This window comes from Mirounga leonina, unplaced genomic scaffold, assembly GCF_011800145.1.
Source record: "Mirounga leonina isolate KUSES-001 unplaced genomic scaffold, KU_Mleo_1.0 Mir_173, whole genome shotgun sequence".
Lineage (NCBI taxonomy): Eukaryota > Metazoa > Chordata > Mammalia > Carnivora > Phocidae > Mirounga > Mirounga leonina.
Window position 1 is genome coordinate 50562429 of NW_023270447.1, and position 27029 is coordinate 50589457.

Below are 27029 nucleotides of genomic sequence, written 5' to 3' on the forward strand. Positions count from 1 at the left end.
GCAGCTCCGGACGGGCTGCACGGCTGCCACTGAGTCCCCACCCAGCCTGCCTTAGAGCATCACTGATTTTGCCTGACTCTTAAGCATGGGGATTGCCATCCTTGGGTTTGTGCCAAAAGAAGAGTAAGAAATCTGTTGAGCCTCAGCTGCTGCATGTGAGCGTCCTCAGATGAATTGAGAGCCTGGTTGAAGTAATGCGTGAACGTGCCTTGTCCAGATGACTTGGCATTGTGGACACAGATGGAGACCATCCTGCCACAGTCGTGGGTGCGTTAACTAGGCTTGGTGTTGGCAGCGAGACAGCATAAGTACTTGCCTAAATGGCATTTCCAAATCTTGATGGGGCCGCATGGTATGTCTGATGCGTGTCCTCCATCCCTCCATTCTTACACACAGTGTTGCCGTCAATACTGTCTTTGAATGTGAAGGACAGCTTTCCAAGTGGGCAAGGAAAAATGCAAAGAGAGAGGGCTCCAGGACCACACTTTAAAATTGTTTTTCCCCTAATACCATTCTTACTCAAATCACAAAAATTTAAAGACCAGTTTGATTCTTTTAAGAATCATTTCTCTTATTAAATGGATGATGTGTTGGGGGGGGGTGTTTGTTTTATTTTTTAGTTTCCATCTTTGAACCGTGATAGAACTGAGTGGATGAGGTCGTTCTAGATAAGAGACTTTGCACTACACATTTACCTTTTTCTGCCTCTCGAAGTTTACACACGCAAGTGTATCCAAACCAAAACAAGTAAAAACTTAGTAGAAATACAACTGAACCTCAGTGAAAGTTGCATCTGTGTATCGAAATCAAAAGGTAGTATAGATGAAACAAGTATATTTGCAAGGAACCATTTGGCTCCTACAACCCCCCCAGGTGCCCTGCTGCCAAGGACTACTTCAAGGAGAACTCCCACCACTGGAGCTGGGCGGTGCAGTGGCTACAGAAGAAGGTAACTAACTAACTGCAGCTTGAGCCTTGCTGGCTGTCACGCGGGGATCAGCAACAGCACATCTTGTCAGGGAAAAGCTCTTCATTTGGAGACTGGCCTCAGAGTTATTTTCAGGCTTCCAACTTTTTTCAGTCCAGTTGATACCTAGCTCTACGCATGAAGTTCGTGTCTCGATACAGTGTCTGAACTTCATAGGTGAGGGAGCAGGGGTGAATATCTGAGACCTAGTGGTTCACTGAACTCGAGAGTGAACGTAAAATCCTGCCGGTGTGATAGATCTGGGTCGATCTGTGTGCCGTGCTAGATGCTTTTTATATTCAAATATCTAATGGCAGTAATTGTGGACTCACGTGGGCGTTTGTCGTGTCTGATGGCGTTTTTGACCTTCCATCTCAGATGTCAGAACATTATTGGACACCACAGAGTAATGTCTCTAATGAAACATCAACTGGAAAAACCTTTCAGCGAACAATTTCAGCTCAGGTGAGGCTTCTCTTTTGGTTTTACGTGGCTTGAAATCCCACAGGTAGGATTTTCAGTGTGTTTCTCAGAAGCCACAGCCTCCGAGACAAGAGGTGTAGGTTAAAAATGAGAGGGGGCTGGGGCGCCTGGGTGGCTCAGTCAGTTAAACGTCTGCCTTCAGCTCGGGTCATGATCCCGGGGTCCTGGGATCGAGCCCCGCATCAGGCTCCCTGCTCAGGGGGAAGCCTGCTTCTCCCTCTGCCTGCTGAATACCTGCTTGTGTTCTCTCTCTCATCAAATAATTAAATAAAATCTTTAAAAAAGAAAAATGAGAGGGGGCAGAAGAGGCGAATTTCTGTGAAGACAGCATGTTGTTGGGCAGTTGGCAAATTATGTGCCAGAAGAAAAGCAGTGTGGATCACAGAGGTTGAGGGGCGCGCTGGTGGCTGCCGGGCGGGCGCCACCGGCGCCTGCCGCCTCCAGCAATCAAGTGAAAGCTTATCTCTTCGGTGGCATGCTGCCACCGCACCGCCCCTGACTTTTCCTCTTGTGTTTCAATCTCTCACAGGACACATTAGCCTATGCCACAGCTTTGCTGAATGAGAAAGAGCAGTCGGGAAGCAGTAACGGGTCGGAGAGCAGTCCCGCCAATGAGAACGGAGAGAGGCATTTACAACAGGTATAGCAGGGGCCCGCGTCCTCATGGGAAAGGGCCCCACCTGCTCTCAAGTTTTCCAAAAAGAATTTTCGTAATGAAGGAAAAGAGGAGACACCAGCCCCGCCCTCTAGTGCTGCCTGTCCGGGGCTCACCAGCAGTGTGCTTCCAGATGGAACCGTGCTGCCGAGTGAAGTTTCCACGAGGCTCTGGCCGGCAGCGCTGTCGCCTTGGAGCTGGGCCTGATAGGGCCAGGCCGCAGCAGTGTTCCTCCCAGCAGGTTCTCTTATTCTGCCGGGTTGCCACAAATCACCCCTCCACCTTTGACTCTCACCAGCCTTCCTGGAAACACAGACCCTTGAAGGGCCATTGAAATGCCCACTTGTCAGGGGAGTCAAAGAATACCTTTAAGCTTATTAAAAAAAAATAACATGAACATTTTCAGTACTGCTCAGTCTAGTGGGCAAAGGAGTGAAGTACGTATGGAGCGCTCACTGGTGAAGCAGGCGTGTGCCGGGAGGGTGGTCTCCTCTGGAGTTCCACCACAGTGCTTGGCACAGACGCCTGGTTAAGTGAATCTCGTTGATGTGGTCTGTGCTATTTTTTTTTAACCTTTCAGATCCTCATAACCACCCTGTGAGGTCCCTGTTAACCCTTACTTTCCAGAAGGGACGTGGAGGCTCAGCACCGTGATGCAGTTTAACCCGGGGTGGTGCTCAGCAGCGTACCTCTTCGCCTACTTCATTTGCAGAGAACATAATGGCTGTCGGACAGAAGCTCCTGCAGCTGCCAGACTCAGCCCGTGCCAGTGGGCGTGCACACGCGTGTCCACACACACACACCGACCCCTCCCTCTCTGCACATCACCTCCCGCACTGTTCCGACACACTCCGCTCTCCCTTATCCTTTTAAAAAAAACTCTTCTTCCCTTTCATCCCCTGTCTTCTTTCCCCTTCTTCACAGCCAGACTTCTCCAAAGATTGGTCCAGACTTGCAGTTTCTTCTCTCTCCCTCTTCCTTCGACCTCTTCCAGGCTGGCTCCCTGCCCCGTGGCTGGCTCAGCGGTCGGGTGACAAGTAGCCTACACTTCTCAGGCCTCATCGTAGTGGAGCCCTCCGCAGCATCTGACCCTGGTGGCCACTCCTCCCTTCTGGAAACACTCTCTCCCGGGGCTTCCATGGCACCTCGCTCTCCCAGCCTTCCTCCAACCCCTCCAGCTGTTTGTTCTCCGTCTTCACCACCTTGATTCTTGCAGGTGCCACACAGGACAGTCCAGCTCTCTTCCTCAAAGACACCTCACACCCGCTGTGCCCCATGCCTCCACCCGCCCCCACCGGAGCTGGCCTCCCTCTGTGTCCTTATCATAAACAGCACCCTGTGCCCCGGACACACTGTAGTCCACTCACCGGTCCTGCCAGGTTGACCATTTAAATCTCTCCCGTGCATCTGTTCCATTGTCCTAAGCACCTTAGTGTCTTGGGGCTTTGTGAGAACTCCCTGCCTCGCTCTTGCTTCCCTCTACTTCATCTGCTTAAACCCTCAATGGCTGTCCATTGCTGTCAGGGTAAAGGCCAGAATCTTCAGCACAGTCCTGCTTGATGTGGCCCCTGCCTACCTCCGCCCCCTTCATTTTCTGACTTCTGGATACCAATGGTCTTCTTGTAGTTTATCAAATGCCTTTTTTTTCCTTCCACCTTGGGCCTCCCCCCCCCCCCCCGCCCCGCCCCTGGTCTGTCTCCCACTGGGCTTTACGTGTCACTTTGCAGAGACTCCCTGTTCCTTCCCCACCCCCACCGCCAGCAGCCCCAGGACACACGGCAGGCATTCAGAACTTTGTTAGTGTGCAAACCAAAGGCCACAGCTGCTGACAGAAGCAGAATTCGGGAGTGACCCAGAGCCGTCTCCGGCAGAGTGGCGCAGTGCCCGGCGCACAGCCGCCCCGTCTCGGTGCCCCCCTGAGTTCTCACGAGCGCTGTGGCACTGTTGCCTAGTCACTGGGTGCCTTCAGTGACTGGGAGAACATGGAAATGAGAGTTGTGCATAATCGGGAACCGTCGAATATAAGGTGTTACATTTCTGTCTTATTATCCTTTGATAAACTTTCAGTTGTTAAATGCACTCGTTTACCGAACACAGGTCGGTGGGCGCAGAGAAACTTTTCTCTAACTTTACTGTGCATGAAGTGAACTTCCTTCTCTTTTCAAAGGGTTCAGAGTCCCCCATGATGATAGGCGAGTTGAGAAGTGACCTTGACGACGTGGATCCCTAGAGGAACAGGCACACCGAGCGCGCAGTGAGGAGTCAGCTCAGTTCCCGGGTGCTCAGCGCTGTTTGGAAATCAGATTCTCACCCTTGAGCCCTTTAGAAGAGCCTGAAGCTTGGACTAGGGGGGCCTGCCGTGATCCCAGAGGAGTGTGTGTTTTTAAAGAAGGCACTCTTGGCCCCTGGAGGAGGTTCTCAGGAGCTGTGTGGCAGTGGGAGAACTCCTGCCCCCGGATCAGCCATCCTGGGGCAGTCCGCACGGGGATTCACGTTTCTGTGGAGATTCTAGGAAATAAAGCCGGTGGCAGACTTTTTTTGTTACGAACATACAAGAGTGAATGGGGTAAAGCCGTTGCTTTCCCTATGATGCTACAAAAGAAATCCCTTTGGTTTTTATATTTAAAAAAAAAAAAAGCAAGCTGCCTTTAGATATGTGGGGGGCAAATTTTTAATCTTGCAGTAACATTGAATAGGAATATCCAATTTAAAATGATGTAAAGATAGGTGATAAAATTCCTTTTCATTGTAAAATAGTAGTTAAAGAACTCCGTTTACACAGACCTTTGTATTTAATATGTCTCCCTATTTGTATAGAATTTCAGACGGGTCAGGATGAGAGCCCTGGGCATAAAAGTTGGATCTTGATGAAATGTTACCAGGATCAAAAATTGGGAAATTTATTATGCTCTTTAAGGTATTTTTCTGATATAATTGAGGTTGAAAAGAGCAATAAAAAAAAATTTAAAAAAAAAAATGTCCTCCAGAAGTACAAGGTGCATTCTTTGACAGCAATCACTAAAGAAGTTACGGAATTTTTCCCCAAATTTTGAAAACCGCAAAATAAAAAGCACTTTAAATTATAATTTTATTGAGTTTGACTTCATAAAATCATCTTTTTAATGCTTGGAGACATATTGAATAAACTGTAGTCTTAAATCATGTGATCTGCAATCATTTGCTTTTGCTTAAGATATAATTACTAAAACCCTTGGTACTGGTTGTAAATGAAGTTAAATATTTGAGTTGAGAAGCACTGCTCTGTGAGTTGTAGTAATTTTAATGCGGAGAAGGAACTTGAGACTGTTTCTCTTCAACATGACTAATGAACACTGAAAAGAGACAAAGATTTATTTTCCCAGAAATAACCAGGAAGTAACTGAACAACTGTCCATTTTGTTGGTATTTCCCAAGTATACCACCATCCACTCATTTCAGATTAGATAACCAGCTTCCCTTTCTCCAGAGGGGAGAAGGGGATATGCCAATGTATTTCATATATTTTGTACATTTTGTATTTTGAGTTTCTACACACATTTTCAACCCTATTTTGCCTTTAGTTACGTGTTCTGCCTTGTTTCCAACTCCCCGTGCACGCAGGGAAGCTTAGGAAGTGCCAGGTTGCCCCTGTTGGTTAGATTTGCCAAGTCAAAGAGGCGTGGCCAGCCCCAAAGTGCCTTTTTGGTGGCTTCCGCATCGTGTGGACACACAACAGACACCTTTCACTGCTGTGCACTCCAGCCCCCAGCCCCTTCGCTACTAAACGTTGAAGTGACTGTGCAGCCGGACCACAGTTTGTATGTGTGTCTACAGCCCCCACAGCCTAGCGATGGCCATTGTCAAGGACACTGCAGATGGGGCTGCGTTTAAGAGCAGAACTGCGCCCTCAGAGAATTGGTCAGAAGGAGTTGGCAAATTTTACATGGTTCTGCTCTTCTTGGAATTTCAAATGTGATGTTTTAAAATTGATTTTGAGTTCATAAATACTCCCATGTCCTACTGTTTTCCAAACCGCCCCCACCGCAGCCTGCTCTCCACCCCCATCCTCACAAAACGATTGTGTAGGACATGACCTTGAAATGCCAGTGATGGTCTGTGTTGGGATATCCTCACTGGCAACTGCACTCTCAGGAGCCCAAATTCAGGAGTGAAATTGCCACTTCTAGTCCCTTATTTCCTATGGAAACAACGCCTCCCACCACCCCAGCACCTGCTGTCCTCACTGTAAGGCTCCATCAGGATCACCCGTCACTGTTGTGTCTCATACGCTCTGGTTAAGTTTGTTTGTGTTGTTGCTGCAATGACCATCACTTCCTCTTTGCCAGGAACCACTTGATTTCCAGCGGCTGCAGTCTACAACAAACCTGCTGAGGACTTTTTTTTAAATGTACAACAAAGTGACAATTACGACAGGCTTACCTTGGAAGAGTCGTTTTTACTGCCAATTTTTTGGACGAAGATGTTTTTATAAACCTTTCCAAATGGTCTGCACATCGAGTAGGAATTGCACAACTAACTCAATGCTGTGTGTTCTCAAGACACTCCCTTCGCGAGGCCCACCGTAGGGTGCCACGCCTGCCCCTCGGAGCCATCTGGGAAGGAAAACAAACGAGCAGCCCAGCGGGTATCTTGCCCATGACTTCTCCTGGAGTACTCACACGGTCACTGGCAACTAGAAGAAATGGTAGGACCCAGAGCATCGTGTCCTCGGACTTCCCCCGTCTTGCCCCACCCCCCCTGCTAACATTGAGATGTGTGCAGTTACCTTTTGAGCTTGGAACAAGCAGACTGGAATTTTCCTCTGCTACCTCTTGTGTACAAAATCTTGTTTATAAAATTTCAAAAGGAAGTAGATAAACTAGGGGAGAATCTTAATCCTAAATTTGGTTCATGAGTGGCAGAGTTCTTAGCTTCTAAGGGTATAAAATAAATTTTTCAAAAATGTAGAGTTGGAGTCCGGCCGACCTTCTTCTGCTCGGTGTGGGGAGGGGTGCCCCGGGCCCATGGCCTGGTGCGAGACAGCTCTGGGGTTGCTTTCGGAGCTTGGCGCTGATGAGGTGAATCAGGCCCCTCTTTAATAATGAGGGGTGATGGCTCTTGTAAGCCTTCTGCGGTTCTTTCCTCTGCATAGCCTGACCATTTTAGGATTCGTTTGCCGAGCTTGGATAAGGATGCCAGGCTCAGGCTGATGGCCTACAGACATCTCCCCCATAGCTCTGAGGTCTCCCAAGTGGTCCCAGTAGAAATCAGGTCCCTGGGCAAGCTGGGCTTCTTGCGAGACCATAGGTCTCAGTCTCACTCCTGATGTCCTGTGTTTGCGCATGTGGCTCCATGTTTGCTGCCCCAAACCTTCCGCCTGTGGCCCACACCAGTTCTTGTCCCACTCGCAGTGACCACCTGCCAACGTAGGCAAGACCCAAGTCGTTGGCCTCTGTCGAGCCTGGAGCGGTCAGGGTATGGCTATCCAATGAACCGACACCTGATTCCGCGCCCCCCTGGGGAAAGGGCATGTCCAGCACCGCGTAGCTCACCAAGGTGCCCATGGCTTTCAGGCTGTTCGCTTTAGGCAGTTCTTGAACGCTTTCCATGATGCTAAGTTGTCAGAAAATACAATTTGGGGGGATTTTTGCTTTGCAGGCAGATTGCCTTATCATTTATGATATGGGCTGCTTAGAGGTAGGCCTTGCTTAAGACAGCTACACTCACCAACCCCAGAGAGGCCGGGAGGTCCCATATTGAATGGGATAATTACACTTCGCAAACTGGCCTGAGACTGTTCCTAATTTCCAATCATGAAACGTGATCGTGGATATAGTGCTGACTCATGACAGAAGCACTGGGCAGTCGTATAACTTATCTTATTCCATAAATACTGACTCTGTGCCGTGGGGAGGAGAGGATGAAAAAGACAGGGAACCAGAGCTTGGCAGTGGACGTGGAGGAGAGAGCGTCAAGAATGCCACAGGGGCACCAGTTACCAAAGAGGGGCCCCCAACGTCCTAGGGGCTCAGGGAAGACATTTTATCCGAAGCCAGACGTAAGTGCTTTTTATCAAGTGCCTAGTACAAACAAGGCGTCACCCTAGACAGACTCAGGCAAGAGTCGTGACAAAGTTGTTTTTATTTTAAAAAGTCACCATATAATAAAAATGTTACAAAACCTGGAACAATTATCTTCCAAGTTACAAAAGCAAAACAGAAGTCTAGAAAAGCTTCTTGCTATAAAGCAGTAGAGAGAGCTGTTTACAAACAGACCAAATAGATAAATTCTTATTTTTGTTCGCTTGGGTGGGGGTCAGGGAGCTCAAAGAGGGAGGGAGAGTTCCCTCCCCCTCCAGCCCTGAGAGCCTCTCCACCCCCCATCAGAGAGAACCTGCCAGCGCCGTTCACCCAGTGCCCCGTCCTGCCTCACCGTACTGCCTCAGGCCTGTGCACCCCTTCTGAGCCTCAGAAGTTTACCTATAAAGGTGGGGGTCCCCACCTGTGCTGTAACAAGAGGCTTGGCTTTACAGCCAAATCCGGATTATGTGTGGGCCCCACCTCCCTTCCTGGCCCTGCAAGCTTGGCAGGCACCCCCGCCCAGGTTCCCAGTTTCTTCCTCTCCGAAGGGCGGACGGCATGTGTCCTGTGCAGGGTGGGTGCGAGGGCTGGGTGAGATGGGGTGCGGGCCCCGCGGCCCCCACTGCGAACTGTAAAGTCGGCCCTGGGCGATGCCTCCTGCAGGGCACGAGGAGGGCTGCGGGAAGAAGCGAAGGCCGGCCCCTCAAGCACCTGGTCCGGTCTCCCGCCTCCGGCTGGATCTCTGTTGCTGTTGCCAGGGGCTCGGGAATGGGTACGAGAGCTAGGGATATCGTCAACAAAAGCTGTCTTCCAGGCGAGTCCTAACAGCAGGGCTGGGAGAGCCCGTGAGATCACCAAACTGACGCAGGTCCCTCCACAGAAGGAGCGGGGACTTGAACCCGGGTCTCCTGGCAGCCGACCATGGGTTCATTCTGGCCTCAATGTTCTCCTCTATCCAGTGGGTAGAACAGACCCTGCCTTTGTCCCGGGGCTGCTCTGAAACCCTGTGAGAATATGGGTGGAGAAGCACCTTGGCCCTTTGGAACCACTGGCCAGACCTGGGCAAGCATCACCCTTGGCAGTGCCTAGCCAGCCTGCACCCCACAGTATGGAAAACTGATCCTCCGTTGATCAGGGAGCCCGAAGGGGCTTCTCCAAAGAGGGCAGGAGGTAAGGAGCCATTTCCCTGTTTCACACTCACTTCCCCTTCCAGCCCTCAAGTGTCCACACACGGGAGGATGACTGCCTCCTTCGGGGAGCCCTCGGGGTCATTCTGCCCAGGAGCTGAGCACAGCCTGACCCGTGTGTGTAAGTGGTGGAATGTCGGGTGCTTCCCATTGAGCACAGGTCTGGGGACAGGGTGATCCAGGCTGAGCGGTCACGTTCTCCCGGGCACGGAGCCCACACCGCCCCCACCATGCCAGTGCCATAGCTCCGGGAAGGTAGAGGTGTCCCCCGTCCCCTGGGGCCCAGGCTGAGGAGGGCAGAGGAAGAGGGAAGGAGAAACCCTCACAAAGCTCCCCCAAGGCCTGGGACCACAGCTCAGGCCCTGACACGTGATTTTTCCTCACGTACAGTCCTGGGCTGGGCAGTCACTGGGACCCCTGGGGTGCCTGCTCCCCCAAGGGCTGGCTCTGACAGCAGATGGTGACGGCTCCCCACAGCCTCCTCGCTGGCCCTGCCTCCTGCACCAGCAGTGCTGTCCATCGTGGGGATCCCCAGTTTGTGGGAGGCCCCGGGGGCAGGAGGGCGCAGCCAGTCAGCGTCCAGCCCTCCTCGAAGGCCATGGTGACCTGCCGGGACCCAGGGACAAAAGCAAGCAGGTGTCCCGCATGGGCACCCAAGAGCCAGGCCCGCAGGACACGGGATGCCCATCGCCAGGCCAACACCAAGCTCCTCCTCACCCCAACCCTGTGCCTCCTCCAGCCCTCCCCATGCCAGTCAGCAGCTACGCCATCCGCCCAGGAGCAAAGCACAAACCTTGGAACCACCCAGCCCTCCCACCCACATCCAGCCCCCTGGGTCTGCAGGCTCCTCCTTCCGGTTCCAGTACGCTCCACACTCCCACCTGGGCAGAGTTCCCCACCCCTCGGTCACAGTGGATGTCCACTCGTCTACAGCTGGTCTCCCTGCTTCTGTCCTGTCCCCTGGAGTCTTCCCGGCAGCCAGAATGAACCTGTCCACACCCAGGTCAGACACCCCATTCTCTGAGCACAGCCCACCCCAACCCTGGACTCAGAACCCTACGGGGCTCCCAGCTCACTCAGGCAAAATCCAAAGTCCTCAGGCCCCACCTGACTTGGTCCTGTCCCCTCTCTGGTCCCCCTGCTTCACTCTGTTCCCCATCCCACAGGCCTCCTGTCTGCTCCTGGCACCCTCCAGGCATGCTTCCACCACGTCAGGATCTTCGCTCTGGCTGTTCCCACTCCTGCGACACTGTTCCCTGCGATGCCTTCCACCTTCTCAGTGAGGCCCCTCCTGAGCACCCCACACCCAACATTCCCTTCCCTGCTTTATTTGTCTCCATGGTATCTTTTAACTACTCTATATTACATTTCGTTTTCGATCCTTCTCCCCCACGAAAACGGACACTTTAGGAAAGAAGTCGGGTTCGTACCCCAGTGCCGGGGACAACGCCGGAACCCCACAGCCATCACGCAATCCGTGCTGAGCCAGTGGATCTGGGGACAGGGTCCTTGCCCTAAAGAAATGCGTCATCCAGACCACAAACACCACTCTCGTGCTCCTAAAAACCTTTTCGGAGCGCATTTAAGAGCAGACCACCCAGGGCTTCCTTTTAAGAAGCTCCCTGCGGCTTTTTAAAGGCGAGGAGAGAGCTGCGGGTGCGCGGGCACTGAGGGTTTGCCGGGTGCGCACCCGCGCTCTGTCGGCCACTTGGCTGCTCCTCACTCAGCTTGCTTGTCCCCTCCTCTGGGGCATAGCGGGGTCCTCTCTGGCCCCAGAATCCAGTGGGGCTCCTGGCCCCGAGCAGCCTCCGGCAGCTTTGTTCAATGCGGGAACCAAGGAATGCACGAGGCCCACTTCATGTACCAGGCATGCACGCTCTCCGCGAGGGGAGCAGTGCGCCCAGACAGCAAACCCCACTATGCCCCAAAGCAAAAACTGGCCCAGCTACACCCAAACACACACACGTGCTGTTCCGCACAAACCTCTGCCCAGATACGTGAGGGTCACACAGAAAAGCTGCACGGGGCAGGCACACACCAGCCCTTGGGGCACCGGGTGCCTGTCCTGCCCCCACAGGCCGTGTCACCGTCGCTGCAGGGCCTGGGATTCCTGACTCTGCCCGGCGCAGGGCGGCAAGAAGCATGGACCCTGGCCTCCTCGAGGCCCACACACTGGTGGGGCCGCCTGGGGGGCCGAGGTCCTCTGCCTCCCACTGGGGGTTGCAGCCTGGGGCAGAGGAGAGTGGCCCAGACCCTTGGAGGCTGGGGGACCCTCTGTCTCTCCTCCTTGCCACCCTCAGACTCCATCGCTTTAGGGTCTGAGGCCAGAGCCGGGAAATCCAGAAACAAGTCAAGGTAGGAGAGACACTAGCCTGAGTGACACAACTCCTGGGCTCTCAGCTCTGCCGCTGGCCTGCTGTGTGACCGTGGGAAAGCCACTCGACCTCTCTGAGCTTTAGTTTCTGAGGGCAAGCACTTTCTCCTCTGCACCTGAAGATGGACCAGGAGATGGAGCTCCCCCAGGCCCCCACCCAGGCAGAAGTTCAGGGCTGAGCTTGAAGTCTCTCTGGGGCACTGGGACCTCCCCTCACGGGCCTGGGAGTCAGACATATCCCCAGCTACAAGATCTTGGAAGGTGGTCCTCAGCTACGCCAGCCTCAGTTTGCCCATCTGTAGAATGGAAAGAGTGACCGCGCCTTCTCACAGGGTGGCACTGAGGATGAAACAAGGACCCACAGGTGCAGCCCCGCCCAGCGCCTGGTGGGGGGCAGGGCGCGTTGGGGTCACCTTCACTAGAAGCCCCCGTGTCCTCGCTGAGGGGCCCTGGGGAAGTCACTCAGCGTGTGCAGGGTGCATTTTCCTTAGCTCTTTGAGTGGGCTTCCTAGCGAGGTTCTGTGGCTCCCAGGATTTTAAACTGGCACGTGCCCTTGAGCTTATCTGCTGGGCGTTCCCGGGGGGGAGAGTGACCAGAACACCATGGACTTCCCACCAAACCAGGACCCCAGCGAGGAGCATGGCCAGTGGTCCGTGGGACCTGCCCGTCTCTCCTCTGGACAAGGGCCCCCGCCACCTGACTGCGCTCATCTTTCCACTGCAATTGCATTCTGCACACCCTACCAGCCTGCTCTTCCTGGAGCCAGCTCTTAACTCATCACCGCCCCTTGTCACCCTCTTCCTCCTAAACCTTCAGTGGCTCCCCAGCACATACATGCTTGAGAATCAGCTGAGCCGGTTATTCCAGGCCCACCATCTGCCGTCTCCCCGGACTCACCCCAGGACACCCCATGCTCCATCCAAGCAGGACAACTCAGCCTCCTCCCAACTGGAGGGGCACTATCCCTGGGTCCGCAACAAGGATTCCACCCCTCAACCTGCCATGACTTCCTGCTACCTGCACCAGGCATGCTTTCCACACAAGGTAGCCCATTCATAGTTACCGGTAGCAGGGCACAGACTTCAAAGCAAAGAATGATAATGATGGTAGCTAACATTTGTATTGTCCTAGCTAAGTGCTTAGCACCCATCATCCCCATTTCATGGGTGAGGATCCTGAGGCACAGAGAGGTGAAGTAACTGGCTGTTGACTGGCAGAGCCCAGGTGAACCCAAGATCAGCTCCACCTTCAGCCCCTGCCCCGAGTCCCTCCCTGAGCGGCCTCCCATGCTCTGTCTGGGAGCTTCCCACCTCACGACAGCCCATGAAGCAGGTCCTACCTGATCCCTCCTGGGAGGAGTGCACAGAGCTGAGAGCTGAGGCCACATGCCCAGGGTCACGGGACGGAAGTGGGAGAACTGACCTTCACCCCGGGCAGTCAGGCTCCAGCGTCGGGCCAGCCCGGTGGGGGCAGGGGTGCCAGGAGCCAGGGACTTCTCCTGGCCCCGAGGACGTGGCCCCGCGGCAGCAGCAGGCATGGGTCTCCATTCCAGCCCCAGCGGGGAGCAGGGGGAGGCAGGGACGAGGCTGAGGGTGCGATGGTGCCGGCCCAGGGGAGAGAAGAAGGAGGGCCCAAGGTCACAGGGATGGAGATCCAGGAGGGAGAGGGACCGGGGCTCAGGGGTGCGGCTGTGTGGTCGCAGAGAGGTAGGGTTCATAGACTAGGATGGCGGAAGTTCAAGACCCTCCCCGCCCCGGGCTCCTGGGTTGGGGTGTCTCACGACACCCTCCACAGCCAGGCCGGGTCAGCCTCCAGGAGCATACCACATGAAGCCCACAGGGGTCGGGCCTGCCCATCCTCCCCTCCATCCTGGGGGCTGGGGGCATCCACACCTGCCTCGGGAGCCGAGGCTGGAGAGCGAGGCGGGTGTCCTCCCAGAAGGCCACCGGCCCTGGCCGGCAACACTGAGAGCCCAGATACACCTGCCCACCGCGGGCAGCAGGACCATCCACCCCCTGTGGGCTGAGCCGCTGGCTTTCCCAAAGAAACTCCAGGCTTGAGAAGTCCGACAGGTGGCTAACGGCTCACCCAGCCACTCGTCTCTGGGTGCCCCAGGCTCCCTGTGGGCTCCTTAACCTGCCAAAGCCTCCGTGAGTTTCTGCACTTACTGTCTGCCTAAGTACCTCACCATCTCATTTAGTTCTTCAATGACCATTCCTATGTTTACGCCCAGCCTCCAGATAGGGAACGAAGACTCAGCAAGGTAAAAGAATTTGCCCAAGCTTATGGACTAGTAAGGGGCTGAGCTGGGACTTGAACCGAGCCTGGTACAAGGCCAAAGCCTAGTTCTTTTTTTTTTTAAGAGAGAAAGAGCAGGGAGGAGGAGAGAGAAAATCTTAAGCAGGCCCCACACCCAGCGCGGAGCCCACTCTGGGTCTTGAGGAGGCTGTGAAGCTCCTCAGCCAAGTAGAGAAGCAGTGTGAAAACAGGAACTTTGTGTTCTCACCAAGTTAGGAGGACAGGGGGCGGAAGGGGGGAGGAGGCGTGTGGGGAAAGGGGCAGAGGCTGAGAAACAGAGGTATTTCAGACTCACAGTAGGGCCAAGGTGAGGAGAAGGGAGGCCAGAAGTCCTCAGCTACCCAGGCCTCTTTCTGCGCCTGCACCATAGCTGTGACCTCAAGGCTATGCTAGGGGAGTAAGAGCCTACCTGTCCTATGAAAGGAACCTTCTGAATAGCATCCGCTTCAAAGGAATTTGGACCGTGAGTCATGCTCTTCTAAAATGACACAAGCCCCACTGATGTTGCAGGGCCTGTCCCTGTGAGGTTCCCACAGGCAGCAAGTTCATCAGCACAAGGACGGCTAGCAGGCAGACCACTGGCTTTGATCCCAGTCTGCCCCTTGTTGTCTGTGCGGTCCCTTCTGAACCTTGGTCTCCTCATCTTTCAAATGAGGATGGAAATACCTTTGGGGCATGGCCAGGCTGAAAGGGCATCCTGTACCTAGAGCCAGGAGTCACTGTGCTTGGTACTCAGGAAGTGCTCAATAGATGTTTCAGCGATGGGTACATTAAGAACGGTCCCCAGTATGCCACGCCCTGCACCGGGAAGCCAGGGAAGAACTCGTGGAAGGCGTGCAGGACACCCCGGGGAGGTGGCTCGGGCCCACAGGCAGCGGGCAGTGCACTCCATCTGTGAGCGTGGGTCTCCTCCCTCAGCACCACCACGCAGATGTCCGGCAACCCCCGGGCAGCCTGGCCCCAAGCAAGGAGGAGTGCCACGACGACATTAAAAAATAATAATAATGCTATGTGTCCCTTACCCACCTCTACTAACAAATGAGAATTACAGCAAAAGAAACACAGTCCAGTCTAGGAGGTCTCAAGAGAAGCTACCAAATTAGGACCCCAAAAAACACACAGAGGCCAACTATTAGCATTAACTTAGTTTATACAACACTTTCAAATTTGGCAGTCAGCAAAAACAGGAACCATGGGACACTCAAGAATGGACACTCTGCACCTGCACCTAGCTCTCTGTGGGCCCAACCCTGGCGGGACCACCCTTGGAGGCCCTGCCTGAAGGTCACCTCCTTCCAGAGACCTTTCTAGTTACACCTCTCTCCCCAGACCCCATCAGAATAAATCACTTCCTCCCCATTCTAGTAACTCTTTGACCCCTTCCAAAGGCACTATGGGCTGTGTGGCCATGGGCAAGTCCCTCAACCTCTCTGAGCCTCAGATCTCCTTTGTATGGTGGGAACCGTAATATCTCTGGCACAGGCCTGCTGGGAAGGCTAAGAGAGGTGGTTGTGTTACGCACCGGCCTCATGCTCTGCGAATGCAAGCCCAAGGGATGCGTGAGTGAACTAAAGCAACAATTTTCAAGTGGGAGAAAAGACAAGGCCACGGTCTATAGGCACAGACGTGCTTGCTCTTATCTGCTTCTACTGCTCTCAAACAGACACACCTGTTCACGAACCTTCAGTGGCTCTCCAGACCCTAAATGATAAAGTTCAAACTCCATGCTCCTCTTGGTCTCCACCACAACCTAACCTCCCACATTTCTATATGTGCACCTTGGGCCCCAGCCAGAGTAGAGTAGGGTCCATAATCCTTTACCTAAAGTTAGGGCCAAATGGGTTTTAAGATTCATAATTTATTTGGACTTTACAAAGGTAGTAATGGGCAATCAAGGTGCTCAGAGGAGTTGGGAGCAACATACTGTAATCTATGCAACAAAATATATGAATATGAATACTCACATAAATAGAATAAATTATAAATAATCTCATGTCTGGGGCGCCTGGGTGGCTCAGTCGGTTAAGCGTCTGCCTTCCACTCAGGTCATGATCCAGGGTCCTGGGATCGAGCCCTGCATCAGGCTCCTTGCTTGCCGGGGAGCCTGCTTCTCTCTCTGCCTGCAGCTCCCCCTGCTTGTGCTCTCTCACACCCACTCTCTCTCTGTCAAATAAATAAATAAAATCTTTAAAAAAAAAAATAATTTCATGTCAGTTCAGGTCAGGTTACCACCAAATAGATTACAAGAAAACCTTTTGGTTTTTGGAACATTTTCCATTTCAGAAGGCAGATAAGGAGCTGTGGACTTGCGCTTCCTATTCTCCACCTCTGGCCTTCCCAGCTCTGTGCTTTTGTTCATACTACCCCTTCCCCTAGAATAAAACTCTCCTGCTACCTTTATTTATTAAACTCCTATTTATGCTTCAAAGGCCCATCTAAAATGCCCCTCCACTAAATGAAAATCTAATGAATTGGGAGGGCACTTTGTGCAGTGGATGGAGAAGTAGAATTCTGGTTCCAATACACCAGGGGCATGAACCCCCTCTCTCTGGGCCTCAGCTTCTCAGGAGTAAAATAAAAGGATTAGTCCAAAATCCTTCTCTGCCTGGCAAAAATACCATCACTCTAAATTCAATTCCCACAAATATCCATTGAATTAATGAATAACTGAACTTTCAGAGGTTCCTGTTCCAAACCTCCACCAGGGCAGAAACATCTTCGATTGCTTGCTCACCTGCACTCACTGCTCACTACTTCTGGAAGAGTTGTTTGGGGGCAGTGGTGACTTGCAATGCCCTTTCTCATCCCAGCAACGTCCTTCTAGAAGGTGAAAGCCTCAGGGAACAAGGAAGGGGGGCTTACAGCTGGGGGGGGGGCGGGTAAGCCAGACTGAAGAAAGGAGAACTAACAGAAGGCACAGGCAACCCTAAGGGCCCGGTGCCCCCGCCCACCCTGGCACACTCGGGCCCCGGGTGCTGGGGCAGATGCACCGCCAGGTATCCATTAGCGCTCCAGGAGCTGCAGTGTGGAGTGAAGAGGATGTCACAGGAGGTCACTGCAGCCAGCTCTCTGCCCTGCCTCACATGGGACTGTCACAAGAACTCCTTTCCCTTCACAACAAGCCCTAGGGAAGGACTGTCACCTCCCCTTTAAAGAGGAGGAAATGGAAGCCCAGAGGCTGTGGAGCACCACAAGCCCTGTGAGCGATGGAGCCAGGATTCAACCCCAGTTCTGACTCCAACCCGGGGCAACGGGACCAGTCCCAAGGCCTGGGAAGGTTGTAATCGGAAAGAACCAGGCGGCCCTGAGCAGGGAGCTCCCATAGCCCCGGGGCCAGGTGCTGGCACTGACCTTCGGGAAAGTCGCCAGGGCCACCCTGCGGCGTGGGGCTCAGCCTGCCGGTTCCCGCCACCTGGCGCGCCGCCTCCCGCCCGTGAGCACCCGCAGCCCTTCCCGAGGGCTTGGGCCAAGGACCCCCTGCGGGCTTCCAGAACAACTCCGCCTCTTCCCCTTTCGTTTTGGTCTTTCGCTCGGCTGAAAAAGGTGCCATACTAGAATATGCGTTCTGTGGCTCGAAGCAATTGCCCCCCGCCCCTGTGAGCCGCCGTCTCTGCCCCTCCGCCCGGACCGCGACAGAGCCGTCTCTCTCCAAGCCCCCATCCCCACCCCGCTGCCCACTCCGGGGCCCGGAGGTCCCGAGCCGGGTCAGAACGCACAGCGACAGCAGGGCGACGGCCTCCGTGTGCGGCGCGGCTTGGGGCGCTGTCCGCGCAGCCGCTCCTTCACCCGCCGAGCCACGGTGGGCGGCGCGGCTGAGCCCCGACCGGCGACCCCGGCAGCGCTCTGCTCGCGCGACCTCGCGCCTCCGCCTCCCAGCCTGGCGCACCTCCGGGCCGCACGGTGCACGGCGCGCCCGCGAACGGCCGCCGTCCCGGTTCCGCCCGCGGGCCCCCGGGCATCCGCGCCCGGCCCGTCACCCGGCGAGCGGAGGGCGCTCGGAGACCTTCGCTCCAGCCCCTCCGGTGTGCGGGGAAACTGAGGCCGGAGAGGGCACGGCAACTGCACGGTCCCCGCTGCGGGTCGGCCCCCGCCTCCCCCTCGGGCACCGCACCTTGGCGCAGCGGCGCGAGCCGGCGGTGGCCACGTGCGGAGCCGGGTGGGCGGCTGTTCCGCTCGTGCCCCTGCGCGGGAGCGCCCTCGGGACCCCGGGGCACCAGCAGCCGCCGTCACGGCCGCGCGCAGCTGCCCGCGCCCATCGCGGGGACAGGAGACGTTTGCGCCCTGGCGGGGACACCCGGGCTGGCGCGCGGTCCAGGCCGCCCGCGCCTGTGCCTTGCGGCGGGGAGCACCGTCCGTGCGCGGGACTCGGGGCCCCGGTGGGGGCTGCGCCATGCGGGCCCGGCTGTCCCGCTCTCTGCTCCGCTCCCGGCTCGGACCCGGAGCAGAGCCGGGCGGCGCCCGTCCGCAGCGGCGCGCAACTCCACGGCCGCGCGGAAACTGTCTGGGGCTGGGTGCGCGACGCCCGGGCCCCGGGAGATCGAGCCCCCGGAGCCCCGTGGGACGATCCTACTCGATTAAACATTAACGGGCCCCCCAGCCCCACGACTGGAGGATCAGGTTTCAGCCTCGCTTCCCCAGACAGCGTCAGATTGCGCTCAGAGGAAGGAAACAACCCCAAATCCTAACTGGGCTGGAAGGTGGGCCCGCGCCCTGGAGGAGCCTTCTCCCCGCACCTCCTCTCCGCCCTGAGCCCTGAGCCCTGAGCGGTGCCAGACACCGAGTTCAGTTGAATCCACCTCGTCTGTGTTTCTGGGGTGTGCCTTGTCACTGGCCAGCCACCCGGCTCGCCTCCTCCCCGAATGCCGTTAAACCACCCCACCTTGGCCCTCCTTGTCATTGCCTATGACCGCGGACTCCTCACTGCTTTCCCCCCTCCATTCTTTCCGTGGGGCCCTAGCCTGGCATCCTGGAAACTCCGCTCCTACCCCACTCGGGCCTCTGTGCCTTAGGCACCCTGCATGCACATCCACACTTAGAAGGATGTGTGGTACAAAGACTCTGTGTATTTTAATCTGCAGGTATGTCATACATGTACTTTCAACAATCCCCCTGCAGGCCCAAGCTCAGTGTTCCAAACGATTCCACTTGCACATTCCTCTTACACACCATGTCCCAGAACGCAACTGCACGGGCATCTGGCAAACACCACAGGAGGCAGGGGGACCTGCGGGGCAAGAGCAGTCCCAGCCTCAGGTTGTACGCGCAGCAGCCCTCTAGGGGCTCGTGGGGGAAGAAACAAAGGAGACTTCATGATCCCACTGTGCAGCTAAGCAATGGGTTCCCAGTGAAATGACTTGCTCTGAGCCTGGGTCCCTGAGTCAGTGCCCTTTCCTCCTTGTTGGCAAACACCTCACTCTGGAGGGTGAATTGAACAAACACTCTGCAGCCAGGGAGGGTGATACTGACCTCTGGGAGGTCAGGGCCTTGTCCACTTTGTTCCGTCCTGGGATATCCCACCATCCGTGGCACAAAGTAGGAGCTCCTCTCTCTGCAGGCTGCCTGCCCCCCTAAAGGGAATTGTATTTGAATTGTGCTTTTGGCCGCTTCCTGGTCACGTCCCCCTCCTGTAGGGAGAATAGCCCTTGGGAGGTGGGGTCGAGCTTGTCCTGATGCTCTTTGGAGCACCAGGCTTCTCACCTACCAGGGGTTCTTAAGGTGAACCCAGAGGATGGTCAAGCGTGGGTGCACACGGGGACATGATGTCCCCAGGCCGACAAAGGGGGGTACTGTCAAGGGTTCGGGGAGGGTGTTTGGATGGAAGTGGGGGGAGCAAGAAAGCCCCGCAGGCACCTTGGGGGGGTCACTCCTCATCCGACACCCTGCACTGCATGCTGGGAGGGACCGTCCCAGCTAGGACTCCTGCCATTCCGCAGGGCTTTGGTCCCTTGGTAACTAGCCCCCTACACACACACACACACGCACACACACAAGTTGCCCAAAGCAGGTGTATCATCTCATCTTGCCCTGGCCGGCTGCTAACTAGCCTGCTCCTCACTGAGTTGTGGGAATCCGGATCAGACAGAAGCCCCCCAGTCCCGGTCCTCCCCTCTGCCCTGAGTGCTCTCTGAGCCAACACCCATCCTTTCCTCCTCCTTCTTTCCTCTTTCAGGGGCAAGGAGACCATCCCTTTAGCATTCTCACATCTGCCATTCTAAAAATGCCTTCCCCCACTTTTGGGGTCCCCTGACTTCCGCCCGCAGCCTGAGCTCACTGTTTATGCTCTCTGTCCCCCCAACCTCAGAAGCTTGGAGTCTGCAGCTGCTAGTGGCCTGAGTGTCAAGTAAGGCCATTCAGCAGCATCAACATTGTGAACCTGAATACTTTTGGGGGGGAGGGAGCATCCTTTTTGTGTTTATGTTCAACTTAAAAATTTTTTTGCAAGAAAATGTTATTTTATTTTATTTTATTTTTAAAGATTTTATTTATTTATTTGCGAGAGAGAGAATGAGAGACAGAGAGCATGAGAGGGAGGAGGGTCAGAGGGAGAAGCAGACTCCCTGCCGAGCAGGGAGCCCAATGTGGGACTCGATCCCAGGACTCCAGGATCATGACCTGAGCCGAAGGCAGTCGCTTAACGAACTGAGCCACCCAGGCGCCCCCAGAAAATGTTATTTTAACTGTGAATAGCTTAAAAGGATATACAATGAAAAGTTCATCTCCCTCCCATTCCTGACCCCCCACCTTCCCAGGGTTAATCACTGTTACCCATTGTAGTGGGTCACATAGTGTCCCCTCAAAGATATGTCCCAGGTATGTGTGACTGTGACTTAATTTGGAAATAAGGTCTCTGCAAGGTAATTAAGCTAAGGATCTCATGGTGAGATCATCCTGGGTGTAGGATGGGCCCTAAATCCAAAGACTGGTGTCGCGAGAGAAAGGAGAGGGACATTTGAGACACAGAGGAGCATAGGGAAGGAGGCCGTGTGCAGAGGGAGGCAGAGATGGGAGGGAGGCTGCCATCAACCCAGCAAGGTTGGGAGCCACCAGAAGCAAGGGGGGGTGGTTCTCTCCTAGAGGCTGCAAAGGGAGCGGGCCCGGCGCACAACTGAGTTTGGACTTCTGGCCTCTAGAACTGTGAGACAACACGTGTCTGTCGTTCTGAGCCCCCGTATTTGTGGCAGTTTGTTACAGCGGGCTTAGAAAACTAATACCCACATTTATTATCTCTTCAGGGATATTCCATTTTTATAAAAAAAAATTGTAATGGACTTTTAAACATTTACTTCCTGATTTATTTTTAACTTTTTTTTCAATATTGGTGGGGTGGGAGGGGCATCTTAATCTTTTTAGATCCCAGGAGCTCTAACGTCTTACTCCAGCCCTGCACTTGGGGTTAAGACTCACAGGTGCATCTACACCTGCTTCATTGTTTTTCCGGTTGTAACTTCTACGCCAGTCTCTTCCGATGAATGCGCAGGCTGTTTTCTGTCTTTTGCTATTACAAACAAAGCTGCAGGGCCTCTCCTCATCCATGCCTCTTGGCACACGTGTGAGGGTATCTGTTTTATAAATTCCTAGCAGTGGCATCTCTACGTGAGAGGCGTGTGAATATTTCCTATTGATACAGTCTCACCAAGAATGCCCGGGGAATCGGGGAGAACAGGCTAGGTTTTGCCTCAGGTGGGCACAACCCTCAAACCGCAGGAGCTTCACATGACAAAGGCTTCTTTCTCTCTCACAGCACCTGTCCACCTCGGGCTTCGCCGCACACGTCACTCCCGCACCCCAGAACCAGACCGAGGACCAACCAGCATGGAGAACGATGCTGGACCCTGAGGCGGAAGGAAAGGGCAAGTGGCGAGTCATGCAGGGCTCCCACCCAGAAGTGACCCCCACACGCCCCTGCCACTCACATCTCATCCTCCAAAGCAAGTCGGGGGTTCACACCTCAGTTCTGGGATGGGACGTGGCAGCACACCAGTGCCCAGAAAGAGGAAATCGGGGATATTTGTGAATTCCGCTTGCAGTTGCCACTCACAACTACACGCACACCAACACAGTTGTCCAACCGTTTGATCTGTCATATGCTTAAAAACTGTCCACATGTGTTTGTCTTTGAACTGTATCTTCATGTCTTTCGTTCGTCTTTTCCATTTGGCTGTTGGTCTTTGGTTTAATGATTCCTAACCACTGTTCATATAGTATGAAGATTGGCCTGTTGTCTGCCATACATGTTGCAGATCTATTTCTCTCACTTGTGGATTGACTTTAGACTTTATGGTGTTTTATTCCATAGAATAAGCTGTTGCCACTGTTCGAACCGTTCACCGGAAGATCAAGATGCCATGTCAGCAGCAGGACGAGTGATCTGAGTTCAGGGAGGCACTGGGGCTGGGAGTCCTCAGCATACTGATGATGTTCAAAGCCACCGACTGGCAGAGGTCACCAAGACAGTGTGTCCAGGAGGAGGAAGTGGCCCACTGGGTCAAAAGCAGCCGATAGGTCATGCAAGTGAAGACAGAAAATTGATTCAGCAGATCCGATTATGGTGTCCGGTGATTAGATCCAGCAACGCAGAGATCTGGCAACACAGAATGGCCTGACGAAGAGGGTGCTAGAGGGAATGCAGGCAAAGGAACTAAGACGGCCAGCAAGTACAGGGACTCTCCTATAAGGGGAGCAGGAAAATGGCCTATGGCCAAAGGGAGTAGGAGGCCAAGAAAGGGTTTTTTCCTAGATGGAAGCTACTAGAGCATGCTACGATACATATGAGGGACAAGCTAGCAAAGCAGGAACGGGAGCATTTCTGCGGGAGGTGAGACGGGGTGTTTTCTGGTGCATAAGTGGAGAGTTTATCCTTAAGGCTGGGCCCAGATACTATCCTCATAACAAGTGAGACAGTTGTTGGGGGCGGGGGCGGCAAGGCTGCAGGTTTCTGGGTCAATGCAGAAGCAGGCGGTTCCTCTGGCCTCTGGATTCTCACTGAAGTAGGAAGCGAGGCATCAGCTGGAAGGAAGGATGGGGGAGGAGGTTTGAGAGGAAAGAAGGTATGATGTCATCTTGGGGCAAGGCAGCATCTCCCAGGGGCTAGGGGCATGGGCTCTGGGGCAGGTCACTCAACCTCCTCCATGCTTCTGTTTCCACAATTGTAAAAAATATATATAAAATAGGGCACCTGGGTGGCTCAGTCGGTTAAGCGACTGCCTTCGGCTCAGGTCATGATCCTGGAGTCCCGGGATCGAGTCCCGCATTGGGCTCCCTGCTCAGCGGGGAGTCTGCTTCTCGCTCTGACCCTCCCCCCTCTCATGTGCTCTCTCTCTCTCTCTCAAATAAATAAATAAAATCTTTAAAAAATATATATATATATATATATAAAATAAAATAAGTGGAGACGACAGAAGGGCTAGAATGCGTGGGTTTGTGGGACAACCTCAAAGACACCCCCTCCCCCGGAGGTCTGTGGTTGGTAATTAAGTGAAGCCACAAAGCTTGCATGTGTCCTTGCTGCGTCTGGCCGCCTGGGTGCGGGAGCGGAGCTGGCGGAGAGCTGGGTGTACGCGGGGCTGGGTTTTCGCCCACTGAGTACAATACATAGCGGGGGGAGGGCGTGCAGCGGGTGGGCAAGGGGCAGATGAGAGGCCGGCCTGGGCAGTTTCAGCGAGGGAGACAGGTGAGGAGGTGAGACAGAACCAGAGGTGACAAGTTGGCGGCATCAGCGGGTGGTGGGTGTGGGAGGTGTCGAGGAAAGTGGGAGTTGGGAGTGAGCTAGAAAAAGGGGAAGTGGTGACCAGGAAGTGGGGTGTCCAAGGGGCGCCTGGGTGGCTCAGTCGGTTAAGCGTCTGCCTTCGGCTCAGGTCATGATCCCAGGTCATGAGCCTGCTTCTCCCTCTGCCACTCCCCCTGCCACTCCCCCTGCGCTCTCTCTCTGTGTCAAATAAAATAAATAAAATCTTTTTTAAAAAGTGGGGTGTCCAACATTGAGGTTCTGGAGGAGACACAACTGCAGGTAGAGACAAAGTTCTCTGTGCAACGGACGGAGTGGTGGCAAGGTCTTGCAGGGGACGAGCTGGGAGTCCAGAGCACCCAGAGGGTTATCTGCGTGCGTGTTGGAATCCTCCCAGCAGGAGAAGGTGACCGTGAGTTAAGCCTTCAGTACGCAGGGCTGTCACCTGATGACAGGACATTTATGGAGAACAGAAGGACAGCGCTGTGGAAGAGGCTGTGAGGAGCAAGGAGGATCCCACCCTACTTCAGGCTGTGGGAGAGGAAACCGAGGAAGCAGTGGCCTTGGAGGCAAAGGGGACTTTAGGTAGAGCAAGAAGGGCAAAGAATGTCCCAACAGGCATTTTAGGGCAAGGAGGATTTTGAGGGCAGGCACAGGGACGGGTTTCAGGAAGGGAGGAAGGAAGGGACTAGGGAGGGAAGGAATGGGCCCCGGGAACCAGCAGCCTCGGGAGCCGTGGCTGTGCCGAGCTGGGCCAGCAGGGGGCGCGCAGGGCACGGCGTGAGAAGCCGGGGCCTGACCGCCCAGGCCAGGCGGAGCCGGCACGTCGCTGGTGGCCTGCTTCAGCTCCTGAGACAAATCAGGTGCTGCCCCTGTCTTTGGCGAGCCCACAGGGAGGCAGGTAAGAGCACAGCACTTACTGATGAAAAGCAGGAGGAGACAGTCCCACAAGGAAGGGACAGGCTAGATGCTGTGGGGCTCAGCCAATCGGCACTAGATCCAGGCAGGCTTCCTGGAGGAGCTGACTCCGGATTTGGGGTCCAGCTATAATGAGGTGTCAGGGAGCAGTGCATGGTCCAGCTGGGGACAGTGGGACAGGAGGCTGGCTTTCAATGTCTCTTGAGGACCCCTTCCTGGGAGTGGGGGGGGGGGGGGTTGTCCTGGGAGGTTCTGACCAAAGAGATTCCTGACCAAAGAGATTCCTGACCAGAGCGCCAGCCTCAGTGGGGCTTTCACCTGTTCCCGAAGCCCCTGCTCAGGAGCTACACCAGACCCATCAAACTCCACGAGCCTCCACGCACTCCTCCCTCGCCGGGTGTCCCTTAGTGGCCAGGTCATGGAGAACACAGAGGCCGGGGACACGGACCTCATCCACCGGCTCTCCGCACACCAGCTCTCTCCCTGCAGGCTTAAAGGGAGGAGACGTCCAGTGGGTCGAGGGTCCCCAGGCTTTCCCCCAGCCTCCTCCAGGAACCGTTCTCTGACATTCTCTGCCTCCACCTCTTGCACACGGAGGCTTGCTGTCCCCATTTCCTCCAGCCTCCGAGCACACTCAGATCTCTTCCACGGGAAAAAATAAATAAACACAAACAGAACAGAACAAAAGGCCCCACTCTCACCACACATGTCCCAGGTACTGCGCTAGACGTGGGGTCAGACCCGTGCACCAGAGAGACAAACTCCTGCCCTGCTGTACCCCTCACTCTTGCAGAATGTAATAAACAAAGAGGTCAAGTGTGCGGTTTGCGAGGTGGTGATAAGAGCTCGGGAGAAAAGTGGGAACGGAATTGGAACTGTGTCTGCAGGGAAGGGGGGAGAGAGCTGCACTTACAGATGGGGGGGTCCAAGAGGGTGCAGCCCCTGCCACTGCTCCCAGGGCCCTCCACACCTCTGTCCCACCCCTACACCCGGCTCTGTCCTCAGTCCCCCAGTCCTGCTGTGTCTCCTCCAGAGTGACCCAGGCACCACCTGTGTCAGAACTGTGGGCTGGGGTCAGGGAACCAGCCTGCGGGAAGTGCAGATTCCTCTGACTGACCCGGAATCTCCAAGGGCCGGGCCCAGGAATCTGCATTTCATAAGCGCCCCAGAAGATTCTGAGGCCGCCCCAAGTGTGGGAACCGCAGGTTTGCTCCCTGAAAATGTAGCAGTGTTTGGAGTGGTCCAGGCTGCTCAACGCCACCCCATAGCCACCAGGCCAGCCCATGCCTCTGCTCATGCTGTTCCCTCCTGGAGTGCCCTTCCTGGCCTCTAAGTGGAGGCATGTGAAGGGCTAGAGTGCCTGGGTTTCTTCACTGATAACTCTTACACATCTTTCAAGACCCACCTCAGAGTCGCCCCCTCCAGGCAGTACTCCTACAACAGGCCTGGGAGGCAGATGGGACAAGAACACAGTTCTAATCCCAGCTCTGCCACTAAACCCGTGGTGTGACCCTGAGCGAGTCACTGCCCCTCTCCAAGCCTCAGTGTGCTCATTAGTAAAATGGTGACGGTAATTCCAATCTGTCCAAGGAGATGTGAGGCCAAATGTGATGACAGTTCTACAAATGCTTTATGTTCTCATAGCACAGGGAAGGGCTTCCTCACAGTGGACTCGCATGGAGGGCGGGGGGTGAATGGTTGGCGGGCAGCCCCAGGCCTCCGTACAAATACCCACTGTATCATCAGTTTGCACCCAAAAGACCCCAAGTGCCTGCACCCAATCTGCATCAAGTGCCCTGAGGTCTAGGGTACAAGGAAAGAATCCCCGGCAGCCCCAGGGCCACAGGCAGGTGGGGGTGGGGACCCGGAGGAATGTGCTATTGGCAGCTCCCAGCCACTGGCCCTCACCCCCAGGCCGCAATATTTCCATCACCCCTGGCTGGGGCGTTAATGATGCAGGGAAGGCAGCCAGCTGAGACTGGGCAGCCGGAAGCCCTGAAGTCCACGCTGCAGGAATCCCACCCTCACCAGGCTGTGCATCCCAGGGCTGAGGAAGCAGGCAGGGGAAGATCCCACAGGGAATACGAGATGGGGTGGTCTTCAGGCAAGGAAGGTCAAAGGTGGGGAGAGGTGGGGCAGGATGGACCCGTCCTGTTACTTTGATTGGGAAAACGGAGGCTCAGGCAGCTGGTCTGAGCATCATCCCTGTGAAGGTGAAGGAAGAGGAGGAGAAGGAGACAGGCAGGGAGACAGAGAGGACAACGGGAGTCACTGGGGACATGAGACTGTTCCAGACTGTTCCACCCCATTCTAAAGGAGAAAGGTGGAGAGGGTCAAAGCTAACATCCAGAGTCCTCGAAGGA

General features: G+C 54.9%; 1 protein-coding gene across 3 annotated transcripts in view; it reads left to right on the forward strand.

Moving 5' to 3' along the window:
• Positions 1-7051, forward strand: part of USP24 (ubiquitin specific peptidase 24) — a 134099-nt gene extending 127048 nt beyond the window's left edge. For all 3 annotated transcript variants that reach the window (XM_035018465.1, XM_035018467.1, XM_035018466.1), the window contains 4 exons: positions 874-949; positions 1346-1432; positions 1980-2090; positions 4273-7051. In XM_035018465.1, the coding sequence (XP_034874356.1) occupies positions 874-949; positions 1346-1432; positions 1980-2090; positions 4273-4335 (337 nt within the window). In that variant the 3' untranslated portion in view covers positions 4336-7051. The remainder of the gene's footprint in view (positions 1-873; positions 950-1345; positions 1433-1979; positions 2091-4272) is intronic.
• Positions 7052-27029: the final 19978 nt, after the last annotated feature.